Genomic DNA, 21,751 nt, shown 5'->3' with positions numbered 1-21,751 from the left:
TGATCCATCCTATACGAGGTGGCTCTGGGCCCCGTTTCCCCACAGTCCTCCGAACGGTAACAACTGGGCGAGAACAGAGGCCAACGGGGTTACGCCCCAAATGTACTGGGTTTCCTGCTATTGGTAGAGAAGCACTACCTAACAGACAAAACCTTCCTCTGTGCATTTTTAGAGTGTGAAGATTGTTCTGTTCCTCTCCCTTTGCATAACCAGATAAAGGTCTACCAGACTTCTCTACGAAGTACTTTACGAGCTACGTCTCGTGCCCTGTCAACCGGATCTTAACCCTTGCTCCGGGCAGCTCAGATCACTTCCGTGACGTCGTATGGTAAATTGAAATGACATGTTGTTAGACAGCTCTGTGGAGGTGGTTTTTGACCTCCTTCAATAAAAGAGCAGCGGTGTGGGAGTAGAGCCTTTTTTGGGAAAAGGTAACTTCTTGGTCGGCAGGAGATTTCTCACTGGCCAACCTTAATTAACTCTGATGTCACATGAAAAGGAGCTGTGCACGGGTACAGGTCACTGGGAGGGTAGGCTCCTGATGGTAGTACAGTGACAGGCCTAATGATAAATGAAGGCTCCCTGTTAAACCATGACCCTCCGAGAAGCCAGCGTTAAGTAAAAAGCTCGGAGAGGAACGCTGAAGACGTGCCCCCTCGTAAACATTGATAGCAGGAATGTCGGTGTTACGAGAGTACGTCTCTCTTGGTAAACATCTTAAACCATGCAGAACTCTTTCTTTTAAATAACTTTTGTAAAAGGAAAATGAAGGCGTCCAGTGACTCACGCGTGGGTAGAGTGAAGACTGTGCAAGTTCTGATTATTTTAGACATCGGCCACATCAGAGGCTAATAGTGTGTCCTCTGTGCCTTGTGCTGCAAAAACTATTTATGAATTTTGTTGACGGACAGTTACAACACAAATGGTAAGGCAGCTTTAAAACACACCGTGGCAGAATTATTCAAGCGGACGTATCTATGGGTTATGTGCCAACACTAACTGCTGAAATTAACATTTAAATAATTTCATAATCTCTTCCCTTATTTTTTTCCCATTGAATTCAAGGCACAAATGCCATGTAAGTGACAATTTAAAACTTTCTGCTAAAGCATGGGGATCAGACACTCGACATCTAAAGTCTAAAGATTTGGGGGTTACTTCGGATAGTAAAATCTCTAAAGCCAGAAGCCAGTGAATTCTTTTTTGTGGATCTGTGTGGTAAAATCGTGAGCTTAATATCACGTAAGACATAAAGGACAATAGCCAACCCCTGGGATTAGCAGCTTTCTACAAATTAAACGTATGGTTGCTGGACAGCAGCTACTTCAACATTCAGACCTTTGTAGACCCTGAGATCCATCACACGATTCCTCTAATGTAAAATATCCTGTATTTGTCCATCCAAAAGTTGCAAATAATCTTATCAACATAAGGGATTAGTCAGCAGTAAGTCAGCAGGAGCTCCGTGCCATTGCCAAATACATGTCGGCTTCTAAATCCCAGCCAAAAAGAGCTCTCCCTATGTCTAAAACAATGAAGGAAACAATTCAAACACTCACCCCCCCCCCGACCTTTTACACATCTACACCTGCTTCCCCCCCATACCTAAAACAACGTTGACCTTTTCACAGAGAGCGGTGTATGCATCCGAGTCAGGAGTTGTGTATGTGTGCATGTATTTAGGTTAACATCCTTTTTTTCTTTCGGAGTTTCCTTGACCTAACGCCAGTTGTTAGGGGGAAAACTAACATTTTGAAAATTAACGTTTGGCTAACCGTGGACTCAAGCTATGCCGCTGCTGTGCAGATCCCCATGGCTTTCCTGTCTTCCATGTGGTCCGTTGATAGATGGAATATGAACCCTTGGGTCTTTCTCCATCATGCTGGAAATGAAACATGCATTATATGTATAAATACATTTATAATGCCCTCGTGCTGCCAGCTTTGCAGGTGGTGGGGTCTTCATGGTGCACTCGCTTATAATGTACCCTTTATGTGACCTGATCAATACTTTAATAAAGGCACAACACGGAGGTTGAGACTAAGGTTCAGCTTCTTTTCTCTTTTTTCTTTTTTCTTTTTTATTAAGCACTAGAGCCCCACAGGAATTAGATCCCAATCAAAAACTTTGGTAGTTTCTAGAAATTGGGTTCATCTGCAGTTGCATTCGTAACCTTTCTCCCACCCTTGCCACCAACCAGAAAGATTCTATAAAACTTAGTCTATGAGACTTACGCTTTTAATAAAGTGCATCTTGGGGAAGGAATATCTTGCTTTATTATGAATTATGCTTAATTAACCTCATACAACCTTGCTAAAGGCTCATGGTCTTAAAATCAAATCTTGGAAACATGATACTTGGGGATTTATACTTAGATAAAGAGGTCATTTATCATGTAGGATTATGTACTGTTGAAAACATGGTATGCAAAATCAAAGACAGATGCATCTCATTTGAAATAAATCTGATATACAAAGCTTCGCATTAAAAAAGTAAATTAGAATTCAATTTTAATATGAAAGGAAACACCGCTAGTTTTCTACAGAGAGCTCTAACAACAGTTTTCAATGTGACTCAGTTTGTTACAATTCCAATTTAAATGGTCACAATTCAAAATCCACCATTAGAAGTGACTTAACATCGAATCAAATTAAAAAGGTTGTAATTCGGGGGAATAGTGAGGTTTTTTTTGCAATATGTTTGTAAAACTTCTAACACATAAAGAGTGATGTTACTGAGCATGAAGGAAAAAATCAGCCTTTTGCAGCTTTAAGCTGGAAAAATAGTATAAAATCTAATAGTGATAGAGAAGTAGGTAGCAACGAAGTTCAAAATCGCTCCATATTCCGTGTCTTCAACTTACCTGATTACTTTAGTCATAAGATTTTATTTTATTTTATTTTATTTATTTTATTAATTTAATTTAATCTTGTCATGTTATTTTACTTTAGGCTTCATGCCCAGCCCGGAGCCCATAAATGGGGGTTGAGCTCAGAATCCTGAGATTAACACCTGAGCTGAGATCAAGAGTTGGACGCTTAACCAATTGAGCCACTCAGGCTCCCCATAAGTTCTTTATTTAAAAAAAAAAAAAAAAAAAAAGTTGTGAGATAAAATTCACATACCATGAAACTCCCCATTTTAAATCGTATAATTTGGTGTGGTTTTAAAAAATGCTTGCTGATTGATTGATTGATTGATTGATTGATTTAGAGAAAGAGGGAGAATGTGGGAGAGGCAGAGAGAGGGAAAGCGAGAACCCCAAGCAGGCCCCATGCTGTCAGCCCTACATGGGGCTTGATCCCACGAACTGTGAGATCCTATAATTTGGTGTTTTTTTTAACGTATTCAGCATTGAGCAGCCATCGCTGTAGCAGGATTCCGGCGCAGAGGGTCGGGACACCGAGACTCTCCTCTCCAGGAAGCAACTTGATCTGTGCCGTGACTGCTCCGTTGGGTTCGTAGCCGAAGACCCGAAGAGCTGAATGCCACGCGGCATAGTTTTTTTTTATACGTTTTCTCTTTCTCTGTCTCCCATGTTTGGTAACACAGAAACATGCAGTCTGATAAAAAGTGGTCTCGTGGTACGAGGTCATGAGGGATGTTATCACGTACGCGTGGAGTCAGGTTGCCTTGAGGTTGTTTTTGTTTTTATTTTCGATCCTTAGGGAGAGGACCCTACCACACCACCGCTATCTAATTTTAGAACATTGTCACCACCCCAGGAAGAAGCCCCATACTCTCCATTTTCTTCTTCCCCTGCCCCTAGCCACCACTGATGTATTTTCTGTGGATTTGCCTACGCTAGACATTTCAGACAAACGGAAGCATACGGCGTGTGGCCATTTGTGACAGGCTGCTTTCACTCAGCAGTGGTGTTTTTGCTTTGGGTTCTCAAATGAGAGACATTTCTTTTCTCACAGTCTGGAAGCTGGAAGTCCAAATCTGAGGCACGGACAGGTTTGGTTTCTCCTGAGGCCTTTCTCTGTGGCTTGTAGACCGCCGGCTTCTCCCTATGTTCTAATACGGCCTTTTCCTTTTTTGTGTACCTGCATGATATTTTCAAGGGACATCTAGGTTGTAGTGTGTATAAGTACTTCATTCCTCATGAGTATTTTTGACGTGATTTCTAACTTGTACATGCGTATCAGTGACTGTAATCTCCAGATCATAGAACTTTTAGGCTGGAAGGAATTCTGAAATTCTCAGGCCACCCCCCTCTGTTGGCAGATGAGGCACCTGAGGCTTACGTGATATGCCCGTGGCTACCACGGTAGCTAAGCTGGAGAGATCAATGATGCTCAACAAAAACTGGAAAAATCTGGATGTTTCATGATTTCTATCTGAGTAAGGCCCCTTTCTTACAGAGATTAACCCTTTGATTTCAGTATCGTAGAAGCAAAGGAAGGGGCAGGGGGGCGTCTGGAAGAAAGAGGAGCTGAGAGGTTTATCTTGAAACTGCATTCAGCCAACAAGAACGCTATTTTTACTCAGAACAGTGAAAACAGTTTTCCAAGGCTACTTTTAGCCAGACTATGTAAGAGTCTCTCTCAGTCTTAAAAGTGATGGGCCAGGCTATCTGGTTCATCGTGACCTATGGTGGAAGTTTGGTGTGTTCGTATCCAGCAGGGTTAGCTTTGAAGAAAGAACCTCAGTCGTTGGGGCCTTGGCTTTGATTGCAAAATAAAGCCGTACTTTACTTGGAATTGTACTCACTCTACCCACTGAAGTCCAAGAAGGCGCTCCATTTTGCCTAAGACAAGGTGGGGAATGGAGAGCGCGTCGTAGAATAGTCCGTGTGTGGGCTTTCAACCAGAGGTTTGGCGTGTGGGAAGGGAAGGGGTTTTTGTCAGAGAGTCATGCAGTTCTATTCTTTCTACCTGCCAGACAAAACGGAACAAACAATGAAGAAAATATTCAGACAAGAATAATATAAAGTGTCCCTATTCACCTAAGTCCGTATACACCTACTGGTTTTAAGTTTTTTATTTAAGTAATCCATACACCCAGTGTGGGGCTTAAACTCATGACCCCGAGATCCAGGGTCACATGCTCTTCTCGCTGAACCAGCCAGGTACCCCCCATGGTAGTTTTTTAACGCTATGACGGCACAACGCTTGATAGCTTATTCTAATAAAGGAGCATGTGATAAACCCATTTCCACGGTCTGCGTTGTTTTTTGTTTTGTTATTTAAATGATGATTTTCCTGACAGAACTAGGTCTCTTTGCCTCTCACGATTACAGTAGTCCCCCCATGTGTCTGGTTTTGCTTTCCATGGTTTCAGTCATCTGTGGCCTAGAAGCACTCATCATCTTTCTGACGTACGGGCAGAAGGTCATTAATAGCCTCGCGCTCTGTCACCGTGCCCGCGTCACTGACCTCACTTCACCTCATCACGTGGCCATTGTGTCATCTCACATCATCAGAAGGAGAACGGTGGGCGCAAGGACGGTGAGATATCTTGCGAGAAAGACCACACCCGCGTGACGTTTATTGCAGTGTATTCTAATAATTGGCCTGTTTTATTATTCTTGTTCATCTCTTACTGTGCCAACCTTAAGAACTGAGCTGAATCACGGGTGTGTATGCGTGGGGAAAAAACATAGTATGTGTAGGGTTTGGTGCTGTTGTGGTTTCGGGCATCCGCTGGGGGGGTCTTGGTCCCTTGCAGAAAGGTGAGACTGCTGTATATTGTAGTTGAGTTGGACACAAACAGTAGTTCACAGACCACCTAATTCACTGAGGGGACCATAATTTGTTTACACCAGATTTCTGGGCCACCGTGGCCAACGGTGGGAAGTTCGGGTCCCCGTCTGAGCTTCACACGGGGAGAATCCTTGTTAAATTCTAGCACTCCCCTTTTGGAAATAAAGTATCCTGGGAATTTGTTTCCAACTGGGCAGTGTGATTCTGAGCCATCACTGAGAAGAGCCAGCTGATTTTCACTTGCTGTGACAATGGATATGGGATAGGTACATATTTATATCTTTATTTATTTTTTTTTTTTTTACGTTTATTTATTTATTTGGAGAGAGAGGCGGAAGGAGAGAGCATCCCGAGCAGGCTCCGCGCTCAGGGCGGAGCTTGACGTGGGGCTCAAATTCATGAACCATGAGATCTTGACCAGAGCCAAAACCAAGAGTCAGACGCTTAACTGACGGAGCCCCCCACGAAGCGCCCCCATATTTATATATCTTGATATACATCACTAGTGAAATGGAGAGAGGGCCGACCTACAGTAGAGACTCAAAGAACGTTAGTCAAATCTTCACTACTCAAGTAGGTGTATGGGCGTTAAATTGCTTTAAAAAATGTTTTCAGGCCTAATGTGTTTTCCAAGCATTTGAGGAATAAATATTTCACTTTCCTTTTCCCTGTTAGTTTTCCTGTTAAACTATAGTCTTGGCACGTCCGTTAATCTTTATGAGATTCTGGTTTCCTATTAACTGAAGAATGATGGGGTACTCAGAGTGTCCAGTTCCTTGGAGATCTTTTCCTCCTACTCCTCCTTTCCTTTGTTTTAATCAACTACTTTTCTCTAGCTTCCTCATTCCGAGTGCAAAATTCATTGATGTCGGGGGGAGACTAATTATATAGCAAATTATTTTTCTTAGCATCTTCCCCCCTAAACTTTCCAAGAACGCTATCGTTTTCTGTGTCTTATTTAACTGCTCAGTTGTGTTGCTTTCTTTCAGTGGGACGATGGGATGGGAAGTGCCGAGGAAAGTGGGTGGATGGCGTATTCGGGTTGTTTTTTTTTTTTAATTTTTTTTTTTTCATTTTAGAGCAAGAGGGAGTTGGGGAGAGGGGCAGAGGTGGGGGGGGGGGGGTGGAGAGAGAGAATCCCAAGCAGGCTCCACGCTCAGTGCAGAGCCCGACACAGGTCTCGATCCAACGACCCTGGGATCATGACCTGAGCCAAAATCTAGAGTTGGACGCTCAACTGACTGAGCCTCCAGGCGCCCCTGGATGGCGTGTTCTTTAAGGGCCCCTTCTCTGTATAGCACTTCCCTCAGCTGTGATTTGGGTGGGTCTTTGAGGTCCAAGCTTCCTTCTGATGAATGTCAGGAGTGCTGTTTTTTGGGGGGCGCTGATAAAGACTCATATGATTTGGAAACCAAAGTGGTAGGCAGTGGGGTTCACCTCATGTCACGAAAAGGGAGGCTTTCCCCTGGCCTCTCCTGGGTAAGAAAGCTCATCAGCTCCACGTCAGCCGTAGAGATATTTCCACGTACTGCCAGAATTTTCTGCAGGAGTCTTCGCTGGATTTTTTCCAGCACACGAACAACTGCTTAATTAAATCTCCAGAATTCCGTGCCATAAAGAAGGGCGGCAAGTATCCTGGCCCGGACGTTTTTCAGGATAGGTGTTATCAGTTGCTGACTGTGGCTTGAGAAAACCTTAGTGTTCCCACGGATCACTGGTTTTGAGCTACATGTTGCCTCAGGAAACTCCTAAAGATAAATAAAGTACAAAGTGCTTCCCTAGGTACCTGAATGGGTTGACGTGTTCTGTGGGGTTATTGGATAGACCGATTGCATCCATATGAAACCTTGATTTTAACTTAAATTAGTTCATATGGAGCCCTTTTTTCCTAGTAGCAATCTGATACCAGGACCTATGGTGTATAAAAGTTGCTTTTACAACATTAATATATATCACCAGCAAACACCGGAAATGCAGATTAAGTTCACGTAATGTCTTGGCAATTACATCTCAACATAATACTCGGTGACACAAGTTGGGGAGAGCAAGTCTGCGAGATGGCAGCGATTGGGTATCTGCCCCATGTCAGGCAGCACCCACCACTTAGATGACACAGCACTGAAACCACACGCCATGCCTGCAAGGTAGGTCGTGGGTTTTCCGGTTTTACACACGAGGATACTAAGGAGCAACAGTACAGAATGCCAAGACCATGCACTTAGTAAATGGAGAACTTAAGCTTCAAATGCAGGCCTTTTAACTAAGTCTAGTTTTCTTTGTGGTAATAGGACCCACGAGTAACGCTAGAGAGTACTGCCAGCCTTAACCGTGGAGTTTGACCTGTGTATCTCATCTCCCTGATCTGTGATCTGACATGAAAACCTAGAAGATTGTTCAGCTTAGCCATCTATCTTGAATTCCACCGCGTGAGCCTATTTCTTAAGTGAAAAAATATTTTTAAGATTGGCTCCAAGATTGGCTCCAATTTTCCTCCAAGAATATCCATTCTCCACCCCCCTAACCCTTATCCCTGCTAATCCTGGGCCCTGATGTCCTGCTTTTACCAGGCATCTGCAGCTGCCTCCACTGGGAGGGAGGAGGGTGGGGGAGCAGGAGGCAGGAGAGATCCTTCTTGATATTTATTGTGATGAGTCAGTGCCCAACGCCGCTTCAGGAGAGGATCACCCTCCAATAACACCAATGGTTCCAAGGATCATGGGACTGGAGATGTCAGAAATGCAGTCAGATACCCAAGGTCATCTAGCCCAGTCTCTCGGTTTGCAGATAAGAGAACTGAGGTCTGGAGAGAGAGGTGGCTTGACTAGTGGCACACAGAGTCCCTCGGGTGGATGCTATTATCGTGTTGTATGGAGATGTGTAGATGTCCAGGCACTTTTGTGTGGCTTATTTCATTGTCTCGCAACACTCCCCATGAAGTATGCTTGTCGAATGTCACGTAGAGGTGAATAGTTCCTTTTTTCTGTTCCATTATAGAGGGAACTTGGAGATTATGTAAGACAAACCAAGGGCTTCTAAAACCGATTTTGGTCTATAATTGGTTTTCCAAATGAGGAAACTCGTTCAGAAAGAGAAATGACTCACCCAAAATATCATGACCTTACTAATCACCGAACTATGTCTATAACCCAGGAAGTGTGTATACTTTGTATTTGAGAAAAAAAAGATCAGCCAGGCCTGTACGACCAGATTATCCACCAGGGTGGAAGTTCAGTTTTGAAGGACACTGACATTGAATCCTGAGAGTTTGTGATGCTACTTTGTATTCTTAATGTGGCTGCATTTAGAAACGTGCATGAATCTATTAATGTTCTAAATTTAATGGTTTTGGGATATTACTTAAATCATCTGGTATAATAGGGCATATAATATTTGTGAATGAGGCTAGGACTGGGAAAAAAATTGTGAGTTAAAAGAATTTAATATGACATGTACCCTTTTGCACGGGCAAGCAAGTTAAAGGTTCGAAGTGATCTTCGTGGAAAGATAGGACTTAAGGAAAATGAGAAGGCAATTTGCGAATAATACATTTCCAAAATTTGTTTTCCAGGATCTAGTTCAGGTTCGAAATTAAGAGGTCCTGAACTGAGTTTAAAAGGCTCCCAGCACATCATGCAAGCAGGCCAGACACTGTATCTCAAATGTAGGTAAGTGACTGTGTTGGTTCGGGGATACCCTGGTTGCCTTTCCTAAGGCAAAAATCATTCCCTGGCGGAGTAGAAACGTGGCCTCTCAGAGAACAAAGGTGGGGACTTCAGTGGTCTCTTGTGATCTGCAGAGTTCAAGCTGCATGCTCCAGCTTCACAAGGAGAGACTCACTCGGTCAAGGAGAAACACGGAAGGGATGCCCCTAGCCTTTTTTTTTTTGCATTTTGCTTCCAAGTTGTTTAAGAGCTTTCTAAACGCCAAGTTGTGTCTCTGTCCAGAAGATGACCACCTTTCAAGGCCCTCAGAACAGCGCTCCTTAACGAGATGGATGCTTGGGACCTGGCCCCAGCCCTCACTGTGTTGTGTCTCCTTATCTGTGATTGCAGAGGGGAAGCAGCCCATTCATGGTCTTTGCCTGAAACAGTGAGAAAGGAAAGCAAAAGGCTGAGCATAACTAAATCTGCCTGTGGAAGGAATGATAAACAGTTCTGCAGTACTTTGACCTTGAACATGGCTCAAGCAAACCACACTGGCTTCTATAGCTGCAAATATCTATCTACACCCACTTCAAAGAAGAAGAAAACAGAATCTACAATCTATATATTTATTAATGGTAAGATCTCCGTTTTCTACACTCTGTTTGCCGTGAGATATAAATTCACCCTGGTCCCTTGGAAAGTGGGCATTCCTAGTGGTGAGGGACATGAACCAGGAAAGAGATTCTGCCCCCAGAAACTGGTGGAATGCATTTTCAGTGCATTTCTTGAGTGTCTGCTTCAATCACAATCCTCAAGGCCCCGGTAGTCAATGATGTGCTCCCTGCAAGGAGGGACTCTTGTCTAGTTCGTTCACCGCCGTATCCATAGCACCGAGAGGAAATGGGTGGCCCATGGCACAGCTGGATCAATAAATGAGCGACAAGATTTTAGTTCAATTAAGAGCAAAATAGAATGTAAGATTTTCTTTGTCCTTTAACACAGCTGTATTCTCTTACATGTCAGAATTGTAAAATACTGTTCTTTCTACTAAATTACAAAGGTAACGTTGCTAATGTCCCTTGAATGTTACAAAATCGGTTCCAGTTGATGATGTTGAATTATTTCGTGTTCATCGAGCGAGTATTGTAATGACAGTAGGAGCTGGCGTGTATCATTCCGTAGTAGAATGGGCAAAAGGTAAAAATGAATTGTTTTCCAGTTATAATTTTTATGGCACTGTTTTTCACTCCTTGGAGAACGAACAAACCGAGTGATACTCCGAGGCGAGAAATGCAAAATCCTTAAAGAAATATACATTGACGGTAGAAACGGGTCCCCAAGAAAGAATAAGGAAAATGGCCCATCATTTTGTTCTTCCTTGCTCAGTTCCAGCCAATTTCCAAAACTTGTTGAGTGGGATTTAAAGCAACAACAACAACAAACCCCCAAGGCTCTAGAGAACACAAAGCAAAATTAGTTGGCATCTGGCACAAAATCAAGTTAAAAAAACCGAACAAGCAACCATTGCTGTCGATAGTCTAAATATTACATGGTGGGTCTGCCTTCTGGTGAGTTCTTGCATTGGAGCGAGTTTGGGTAGGATTCTTTTTTTTTTTTTTTTTTTTTTTTTACGTTTTGAAATGAGACAATTAGACCATGTTTTACCGAGCATAACATGTGATCGCCCAGATTCAGAACTAGTTTTAGGAGACAGTAGAACAGTTGTGTGATACAGCCAGTAACATCTTTCTAGCTTTGATCAGCCTGACTGAGACTCAGCTGCTTCTCTGCTCCTGTTTTTACATGTTGCACTTTTCCAAGGGGGTAGATAACAACTTACTAGCAGTTTGCCATCACAGGAATGGAGTAAGTGTGCTTCAAAGTAAGAGGGGGGAGTAGGCCAGGGATCTTGGCTTGGGGAAGTCAGCCCACTTCCCACAGGAGGGACGTGAGGGTGGCAGGCAGAAAACGCTGGAGTGGGGAGCGGTGCAGAGTAGGGACAGAGACTGCCAGAGAGGTACCTTTGCAGCCCGTGGAAAAAGCAGACACAACCTTTGATCGTGGTGCCAAAAAGCCACGGACCCAGCCACCCGTTCTCTTTTTCTAGTTCCGCATAGTATGTTATGTTCTTTCTGGCACTCGTGGAGGAAAAGAAAACGCTTTTATTCCCATCTCTCCAGAGGAATGGGAGAAGATTCATTCGTACTAAAATTCTCCTAAGAAACTTTTTCTCCGGTGGGTTTATCAGAATCTGACTTGCAAATCAGATACTCAGATGGGTAAAAAAAACAACCCCAAAAACATCTCTCTTATTTTTTTCTGAAAACATAACATTCAGCTCTTTTCACTTATACCTCCTACACGCCTATTAAACTGTACTCTGAATAGTAACACCAGTTTTGTGGTCTTTCCTGATAGTGATGTTGATCTCATAACACGCTTCATTGAAGTCCAAGGTAGCTGCGATATAGTTTATGAAACAATTGTAACTTTTCCAAATCGTGTAACATTTTACGCATTTCCTATTTTCATTTGTTTTTTCAATTCCTTTGAAAAAATGCAGTCGTATGCTTCCATGTTAATGGAATACATACTACGTTGCAGGTTTAATTTCTTTCAGGGGCACGAAACCTACCTCTGATGAGTCAGAATTGTCTCTGGGATTAATAAAACTCCAACCAGTTCCTGATACACAGCTGTGATTACTCACTAGTCGTTCACTGGTTGTCACTTATTTATTATTGTTGAATGTTTACTTCAGAGCACATTATTCTGTCTGGAGGACTTCTCTCCTGAGAAGCATCAGATGTATTGGCATTTGATTTTGGTTTTCTCTAAAGATGAGAAACGGTGTGAGACACATCTTTTGAGAGACACTTAGGTTTGTGGTCCGATGGGGTGCCGAGGAAAAGAACCGGGGCCGTGTAGCTTTGTCTGTGGAAAGCCAGCACGTGAATTATAACCCAAACCATTATGTAGGCATTGTTGATTCCCTGCTGTGTAACCGGCAGTCCTCCCCCTTCCCAACTGGGCACTGATTCGCACACCACATCTCATACGTGGTATAAGAAAGATCAACATTGCCACTTTGGCATTACAGCTTGTTCAGATCCCCCAAGCCTCTGACATAATACGTTACATCAATTTAATTATTGGAGTAATTAACTTTAAGTACCTTAATTACTGAATGGTCTGGTAAATTACAATTTCCTTTAACGTAATAACTCCTTACGTTTGTATTTTCTTTGCGTTTAAACCAATGGGTTTGTTTGCGTCGTGCCATTTTGTTCTCGCCACCACCCCTCGAAGCACTCCTTTTCGTTTTCCAAGCGAAGGACCTGAGACCCACTTCACGTTGAGGCTACGTGGGGAGTGACCAGAAGAGTATTAGCAGCAGAGTAAGGGAGTCAGGTTTTTCCCTTCCGAGTGTCCGTGGTGGGAGGACATCCAGAGAGGGCAAGACAGAGGCGGGGAGACCAGGGAGGGGGTTGTTGAGTGCACTGAGGCAGGAGAGCTGGTGGTCCCAGGTCGCTTTGGCAGCCACGGGGAAGTGGAGGAGTTGGTGGGTTGGAGGGATTCAGTTGACCTTGGTGGGTGGTTGGGTCGTGGCGGGTGAGGGAGAGCAGTCAGAGACCCTCGGATTTCCGGAGGGGACCTGGGCACCTTGTTCCCGAACCCATACTCAGGGAGAGCTTTGTCTCACTAAATGACACCGATGCAAAGACAGTCATCCTCCTCTCCCGATACACCCTGGGCTTGGGCTTGATAAAATGGCTGCTGAGTGGGAGTAGTTGAAAGACACTATATGCATTTTAAAAAATTGTTCCCGCAAAATGGATGGATTCCACCCCCACCCCCCCCCCAGACTCCCCGCATAGTTATAGCTACAAAATTCTGGGTCACAAAGAAAAGCAAATTGTAAAGCGCTCCTTCATGCTTTGCTACTTGCAAACTAAGATTTCTAGATGACTAGTAATGTAAGGGCTACTTAGGTGGTGTTCACCCCCCCCCCCCCTTTGCAGAGAGGAAGGAATGTGTTTGCACGGCTTTTCTGCCGCTGGTATACACAAGAAATTGGCTCCAGCTCAACCTTTCCTACAAGGAGGATTTCATTGAAACTATTACGATAATATGTGAGTTGGGGCCATAAAGTAAGAAAACGGAGCAGAAGTTTTTAATGGCATCTCTGAAGTATTTAATATTTTGTCAGCGTCTCCGGTTTAGTTAGGAAGACCTTGAACTTAGCATGATGAGTTCCCCACACTGTGAAGTCCTCCTCTCTCCACGACCGAGCCTTTCCGGGCTATTTAAGAATAATGTCCTCTGTTGAAAAATTATAATGGAAAAGGGGGAAAAAATGGATGTGCGTGTGTTACCTGCTGGGTGAATATCTCTTACCTCTTCCCAGTAGAAGGAACTCATCTTTTTTTTTTATCCTGCTTCTCTTTACCTGATTGCTTTTCTCTCCGAGACTATGAAAACAAAGTGGAGAATTTTCTTAACAGATTTTTTTTTTCCTCCATTGGTTCTCTCCTATGTGTAAAACTCATGAGACGTGCATAGCAGCTTAATTTCAGGTAAAAAAAAAAAAAAAAAAAAAAAAAAAAAAGATGATCAGACACGCTGGGTACATCAATGAAAAGTAGTAGAGGTTCTAATAACTCTGATATTCTGGGAGAGATGGGACACCTGGCTGGCTCATTCAGTGGAGCATGTGACTCTCGCTCTTGGGGTCGTGAGTTCGAACCCCATGTCGGGCACAGAAATTACTTAAAAGCATTTTCCAGATACTCTGGGAGAGAATGATCATCACGCCTTCACGGAAAACGAGAAAGAACTCTACCTGGCTATGGGACGCCCAGCAAATAAAAATACTAATGGCACAGACATTCTGAGAAGGGTCCAATTACTCACGTGTTTTTGTTTTTATTTTTTAAATGTTTATTTTTGAGAGAGAGAGAGAGAGAGCACAAGGAGGAAAGGGGCAGAGGGAGAGGGAGTCACAGAATCTGAAACAGGTTCCAGGCTCTGAGCTGGGCAGCACAGCCAGAGCTGAGCCACCCAGGCGTCCCTCATTTAAGTTATTTTATTTTTGAGAGTGGGAGAGAGGGGGCGGGGGGGGGGGCGGGGGAAGGGTAGAGAGAGAGGGAGACAGAGAATCCAAAGCAGGCTCCATACTGTCAGTGCAGAGCCTGATGCAGGACACAGGGCTTGAAGTCACAAGCCGTGAGATCATGACCTGAGCCCACGTCTTAACGACTGAGTCACTAGGGCACAGCCCGATGGACTCGTTTGTACAGTACTTCAGTTTCCTGAAGAGCTTTTACATAATTATCTCTGAGATAAACTATGCTGGTCTTATTTCTTCCCTTTTGTGGATGAGAGAGCAGCTTCGGTGACCTTCATGAGACAGAGCTAATAAAATGACAAGCCAGGATGGGGATCCGGCTGATCCCCGGGTGTTGTCACGACCCTGGCGTTTCAGCCGCTGACTTCAGACAACACTAATTGTCATTCGGTGGATTGTCTCGTTCTTAAAATTTAATTTCAAATTCAATTTCTTTTTCTCTCGAGGAGTGATCGGCTTAAGCTGGTTTCAGAGTGTTTTTCTGAGCGACAGATAGACCTTAGAGAAACTTCTCTTGATCCCAGAGAGCCTTGTGTTGTCACCTGTTGGGAAGAGTCACCTGTTTGGGTGCCAGCCGCATGCACGGTGCTCCGTTACCCTGCTGTGTTCTAGCTCACGCGACATGGGAAGGAGACGTCACTCTATTTACCAAGTTGATCAGGGCTTTTTATTTTTTATTTAATTTAATTTATTTTTTTATTAAAATTTTTAATGTTTATTTATTTTTGAAAGAGACAGAGCACGAGTAGGGGAGGGGCAGAGAGTGAGAGAGACCACTGAATCCGAAGCAGGCTCCAGGCTCTGAGCTGTCAAAACAGAGCCCAACACGGGGCTCGAACTCACGGACCATGAGATCATGACCCGAGCCGAAGTCGGCTGCCTCACCGACTGAGCCACCCAGGTGTGGTCAGAGCTTTTTAAAACGTACATCCCAACCTGCTAATGGTCTGTGGAAGCAAATTAATGGGTTGTAATCGGCATTAAAACAGTAACAATAAAGCAGAATAGAATGGAAAATATCCAAGTATACTGCAAAACGCAAGGGTCAGCGTTATTTAGGGAAACTTTTTTTTTTAATTTTTTTTTAATGTTTATTTATTTTGGGGACAGAGAGAGACAGAGCATGAACGGGGGAGGGGCAGAGAGAGAGGGAGACCCAGAATCGGAAGCAGGCTCCAGGCTCTGAGCCCTCAGCCCAGAGCCCGATGCGGGGCTCGAACTCGCAGACCGTGAGATCGTGACCTGAGTTGAAGTCGGACGCTTAACCGACTGAGCCACCCAGGCGCCCCATAGGGAAACTTTTAAATAAAACTTTTGTTTCCACGTGATGCACATACGCATACACACGTGTACACACTCGTATTTTACGTGTGTGTGCGTGCACGTATGTGGATCAAACGGAAACAAAAGTTTAAAGAGTCTAATGTAAAATGTATGTCTTATTATGGAGCTCAGTAGAGTCAAACTTCCCCAAGTTTAAGCAAGTAAACTTTAGTAAAGTGTTAGCTAGTGTAGACAGCGTAGGTCATCCCTATACTTTGTTTAGGGAAACAGCACCAGTTATAAGCACGACGGTGTTTTTTGCACAGTGCTGACGCAGAGGCGTGGGGACAGCTCCGTGGTGGAGAGAACCGCTCTCCTCCCGTGGATGTGACTGCCCCGCTGCCGGGTGCTCCTGTACAGGACAGTCACCGCGTTCCCGAAACGCGTCTCCCGCAAATCGGTGTGACCCCAGAGGGGCCGTCGACAGACGGAGGTGATCTGCAGACGTGGGTCACACATCTGCTCCATGCAAGGCCCCGTCGCCTGTTCTGTGGGAGGCACGGAGAGCAAAGTTCAGGGGTCTTAACGATTTTCGAGTCCCCCTGGGCTAGGACCATGACCCAAAATAGATTTGGGAGCATTTTAAGGTGCACAAGTTTAACTTTCTTCGAGAACAACTGTTGTTCAAAAGTGGGTCTTTAAAAAAAAAATGTTTTTTAACCTTTATTTTCTGAGAGAGATGGCATGAGTTGGGGAGGGACAGAGACAGAGAGAGAGAGAGAGAGAGAGAGAGAGAGAGAGAGAGAATGTGAAGTAGGCTCCAGGCTCTGAGCTGTCAGCACAGAGCTTGACACAGGGCTCGAGCCCACAAACCACGGGATCAGGACCTGAGCAGAAGTCGGACGTTTAACTGACTGAGCCACCCAGGTGCCCAAAGAGTGGGTCTTTCTAAGGAGTGAAGACGAATCTTCAACGGTCCTTCTTGAGTCCCCCGTGCCAGTGTCCCATGAAGCGTGGATGTTCTAACACTGCCCTCCATTGGGTTCCTACCCGGGTCTCACGCACAGCGGGTCCCTCGCCGGCTGCTCAGGTGACACAGCTCAGCCGGGTGATGTCTGGGCAGTTGGCATTTGTTGCCCAGTTTGCTCTCCTGGTGTGGCCAACCCAACCAGCCGAGCTGCCCTTACTCGCAGGGACATCGGTGAAAACAGTAGCAGTCTGCATGCAGATTTACTTACGGAGCCTCGTGGCTTCCACCTTTTCCCCCTCGGTGATGACAACATTTGAAAGGTGGCACGCGCAAAGGCTGTTGGGATTGCGTCCTCTGGCCTGCCCGGTCGGATCCACCGCGTGGTGTGGGCCAGGACCGTGATGCGCGGGGAGGGCATCGCGGGGGCCGGACAGACTCTCAGAGCTTCTAAAATCCTTTCAGTGGAATCGCTGGCATGTTTTCGTGAGAGAAACTTTAAAGAGAAAATCCCGTTCCTCTTCATCAGAATTCTCCTCCAAGGGGAGAGAGGCTTAAACAGTTTACATTCTGTAGAACGAAAGAAAATTCAGAGACCGACTCTGACAAACAAAACTCTTACCCGGACTAGCCGGCTGAATTCTTTAGGTCTGGATTTCCTGGCAAAAATCTATGACATGATCTGTTATTGCTTGGTTAATGTTGAAGGGCATCTCCAGTTTTAAAAGTCAGGTTTCTTTTGTTGCCATTTTGACATCGTTGCCTCGTGTTTGTTCAGGAGACAGATGATCACATGGGGGTGAACAAAGTTGGGGCTCTCGGCCTCCTGGAAACCCAGGTGGGCTTCCAGAAACGATAGCACTTTCAGGCTCATTTGCATTTCCGGAATTCTACCACAAATGATCTTCTTTAAGGAATTCCTGGGAACATTCTGGCCTGTCTCTGCATACAGCTTCATCAGAAATCTAGTGCAAGGTCAGATTTTGCCGGTTGGATTTTTTTTTTTTTTCTTTTTTTCATTTTGATGAGGTTGTGTAAAAAGGGAAGGAAATATTTCTAGGATTTAAAATATACACTGATGACACTGTTGATTGGAACGGCAGAATTTTTTCCTTGGGAAACAGACCCCTCTACACCCTAGGTCTGTACTCCCTCTAGGGCCCAAGCATGAAGGAGATTATCCGTTCTATCCATCACTGGGGACAGCTGATTAGGACCACATGGAGAGAGTTTAGAGAAGAGTAACTTAACTCTTATCCATTCTCCTTTCCAGCTATGTGAAATTTTGATAGAAGGCCTTCTTGGTATCTTTAAGCCCTGACATTTCACATTTCCTTTCTAGAAACATTTTTGTCATTAGACGCCAAGGGTCTTTGGCCATAGAAAACACTTCCATGTGACTGGGATAGAAACCACTCATGTTGGTAGATCTGTTGATAGTCGAGAGCATTGCGTTCTCTTTCCTTAGCCCCTGCCCCAGACCTTGGGTTCACCTAGCATATTCCTAGGGATTCGGCCTGAGCACTTGATGGTACCTGCCAAAAGTTTGGGCCGTTCCTTCAGAAAGAGAGCATTTCCCGACACTCCCTAGGCTCCCTACCAGAAATTATGGGCATGCCGGCCTGCTAAGCTTTGCTAGCAAACACACACTTGGGTATCACCAGGCCTTGAGTACAGCTACATAAATACTAAAAAATAATCAGAATGAACATAGTCTCGAATGAGCCATTTGGACACAGCCTAAGACTTCGAGACGTTAACGATTGAGGTACGATCGTGAAATCTCAGGATGGCAGTGAAGTCCAAAGGCAATAAAACTGACCATACCCTGTCATTTTCCTTCTACGGTGAAGAAGTGTGGAAAACAGTACCTCAAAACTTTATGGTTTTAAGGATTTTTAAAAATCTCCTTTAAGTAATCTTTTAAGAAAAACGAGCAAGGGACTTTTTCAAGGAGAAATCCCCTTAAGCTGAAAAGGCTTTAAGTTTCTGACATTTTGTAACGTTCTTTAACAATGATAACAAAATGCCTGCCCTGCCCGGAGACCAAGAGAAGATCTGTTTTGATCTTTATGGTCCTTGCGGGTCTGATACTCTTAAGTTTTCCTTTACTCTTGAAAAGATCCGTTGTTTGGTCGTCTGTGGCATGCTTTCTGGGTTACCTGGGCATCCTCGTGGCTCACCGATGGTGCTACTTAAAAATCGGTGACTTACTGGGACCGTAAACAGCCTCCCTGCTTTCCCTCATCACATGTCCACCACGTCAACGACATGCTCGGATTCCAATTAGGTTCAAATCCCTGTTCTGATTCTGGCTAAGTCTTTGACTTTGGACAAATTCCTTAGTAAGAACGATCGTTAACCCCGAGGTCTTACCCTGCTGGACGCCATGCTAAGCACTTCGCATAGGGTGAAGCCCTGTGAGTGACGCTGTCGTTCTCGTCTCCATTTCACGGAAGGGCCAGGGAACTTGCTGCCACAAGTCCCGCATGTAGTACATGGTAGAGAAGGCAGGAAAGTGCTTGCCCTTCCCCACCTCCAACGGTCGAGAGGTCGTACTGTGAACTTGCGAGGTGAGGGTGAAACACTGCGTTTTAGCGTTGGGCCTGCCGTGTGGACCACCTGCGTCTCTACTGTGACGACTCCTACTGTTGTTCATTCGACCAGCTGCTGAGCCTCAGCCTCCTTGCCTGTAAGATGGGAAGAGTATTACTTCTGGGGTCATTAGGAGATTAAATGAGATAATAGACACAGCCCTGTGCCTGCACTTGGGAGGATCAATTGGCAGTAATTACTCTGTGTGAAAGGCGGCATGCTGGGCAGAGTAGAAATCACAGAGATGAGGCCCTCAACTCTCAAGGGGCTGGTAATTGTTCGAGCAAATGAAATAGGTTATGATGAGCCAAGGAACACAGACTAGGGACCTTCTGCCTGGGGTGCTTCCCCCCGCCCCGCCTTCCCATGCCTCCCTCCAGCTCTTCTGTACCAGCACGTCTCAAGTTAAACACCCCCCCCCCGTTCTGGAAACCTCCTCAGGGTCCCCCAAACTAGCTTTGGAACATTCCTTTCACATGGGACCCCCCCCCCCCCGCCAGCCTCTGGGAGGACCGGGACTGACAGTGCAAAGCTTAAGCACCCCGCGCAGGGTCCAGTGACAGGAAGTGCTCAAGAATGTTCGCCAAATAAAAGAGACAGATGTGGGATTTTTCAGTTACGCTAGCCTTACCTCACCTCCCGGACTTGGACGAGGAAATTGAGGGCACGCTGAGCAAATGAGTAAAATCTTGGGAGCAAAAACTCACCTGTCATGTGACGGGATCACGATCCAAAAAGTCTCCTGCAGACAGAATAGCGAGCTGGGATTAACAAAATGAGATGTGACAGTAATTAGCGTGAAGGACTATGTGTGGCTTGCAAAACCCGCTGGCCGCCCTAGGGCCTTCTGGGGGAGGCTGTGGCTGAACGAGCATGCACAAGGGAGACTCCACATCGGCCAAGGCAATGAATCCAGTCTCAGGCTGCGTTAGTAAATACGTGGCATTCAGAATAAAGGCGGTGCCCGTCTTGCCGTTTAGTTTGTGCTTCAGGACGGACCATGAAAACGGGAATTTTAAGCAAGTTGCTCGACCCCTCCAAACTGCATTGTCACCATCTGTAAAATGGGCACCCGCCTCAAAGGGTTGGGGGCTTTAAATAATTGGATGACTTTATGATCTTCACTGGCAAGGAACAACCCGAGAAAGGAACTGAAATGTTTGAAGAGGTAAAGAATTGCACGGGGGAAAATAGGAGGCACTATGTGATAGCCTCTTTCAAAGTTTTCTTTTTTAAAAAAAAAAATTTTTTTTAATGTTTTTATTTATTTTTGAGACAGAGAGAGACAGAGCATGAACGGGGGGAGGGCCAGAGAGAGAGGGAGACACAGAATCGGAAGCAGGCTCCAGGCTCTGAGCCATCAGCACAGAGCCCGATGCGGGGCTCGAACTCACGGACCGCGAGATCGTGACCTGAGCCGAAGTCGGCCGCTTAACCGACTGAGCCACCCAGGCGCCCCCAAAGTTTTCTTATATGAGGGAGAGACCAAGCTTCTTCAGCTCTATGACCCTAGATGACAGAACTGCTATCTAAGAATGAAAGAAGTCAAGATAGGCAGCTTTCAGCTTGACATAAGGAAACACTTTCTAATGTCCAAAGCTGTCCAAAATGAAGTGTCTCGGGACGTGGTGAGTTCCCCGTGTGTCTGGCTATTCAAACATAGGGCAGGTGCTCACAGGGTGGGTTTGGACGAGATGATGCCTCAGCGTCCTCCCGCTGTTGAGACTCACCGGGGACTTGGCACGTGTCGCTGTCACTTATCGACATGTGGCTCAGGTTCGTTATGTGCTTTGTACGAACAGCCCACTGGAATAAATTCCATCGTAGGTCGCCTTTTACAGAAAAGTTGCAGAAATCTGATACGGTGCTCGAGGTGGCGCACGTCCAGCTTTGGACCCAGATCGGGGTGATTCCAAAGCCCCTGCTCTTTTCCAACGTGACCCTGCCCGGGCTTCTGCCCCAGCCCCCTCGGGGCTTTGTGTGCAATGTAAACCAGAGCTGGGGGGGGGGGGTGCAGCGTGGCACAGGGTTGCGGACTGCAAGCGTGGGGGCCACATTCAGCCGACATACGTTTTGACTGGCAGGCACAGTGCTCTTGGCTGCCAATATTTAATAATTAGAGGACTTCGCATCAAAACCTGATTCCCTACTTGTCTTTGCAAACTGGAAATTAGCCATCCTGGCCCCTGTTCCACTTGGCAACCGCCGGCCACCCCGAGCAAGGATTGCCTCTCTCAGACCTGGTCCCCACGCGCCCAACGGCCAGCTTTCTCACTGTCTCTCATCCTGCTGCTCCGTCCGTTTGCCTCCCCTGCCCGGCCCCCAGAGGGATGTCACCGTGCGACGCCCGGTGGGAACCTTGCAAGTGAATGAACGACAGATCATCAGTGTGGGTGTGGGAGAGTGCTTGCTGCGTTTCCTCGATGAGGAGGCTGTGGCCAGAGAG

General features: G+C 45.5%; 1 protein-coding gene across 1 annotated transcript in view; it reads left to right on the top strand.

The window, feature by feature from the left end:
- FLT1 (fms related receptor tyrosine kinase 1) overlaps nt 1-21,751 on the top strand; it is a 176,200-nt gene that overhangs the window by 17,927 nt on the left and 136,522 nt on the right. Inside the window, exons 3-4 of the mRNA XM_045465730.1 lie at nt 9,277-9,373; nt 9,761-9,987. Coding sequence (XP_045321686.1) covers nt 9,277-9,373; nt 9,761-9,987 — 324 coding nt within the window. The remainder of the gene's footprint in view (nt 1-9,276; nt 9,374-9,760; nt 9,988-21,751) is intronic.

This window comes from Leopardus geoffroyi, chromosome A1 (assembly GCF_018350155.1).
Source record: "Leopardus geoffroyi isolate Oge1 chromosome A1, O.geoffroyi_Oge1_pat1.0, whole genome shotgun sequence".
Lineage (NCBI taxonomy): Eukaryota > Metazoa > Chordata > Mammalia > Carnivora > Felidae > Leopardus > Leopardus geoffroyi.
Note: the sequence above shows the minus strand (reverse complement) of the source record. Positions and strands in the feature narration are given on the sequence as shown.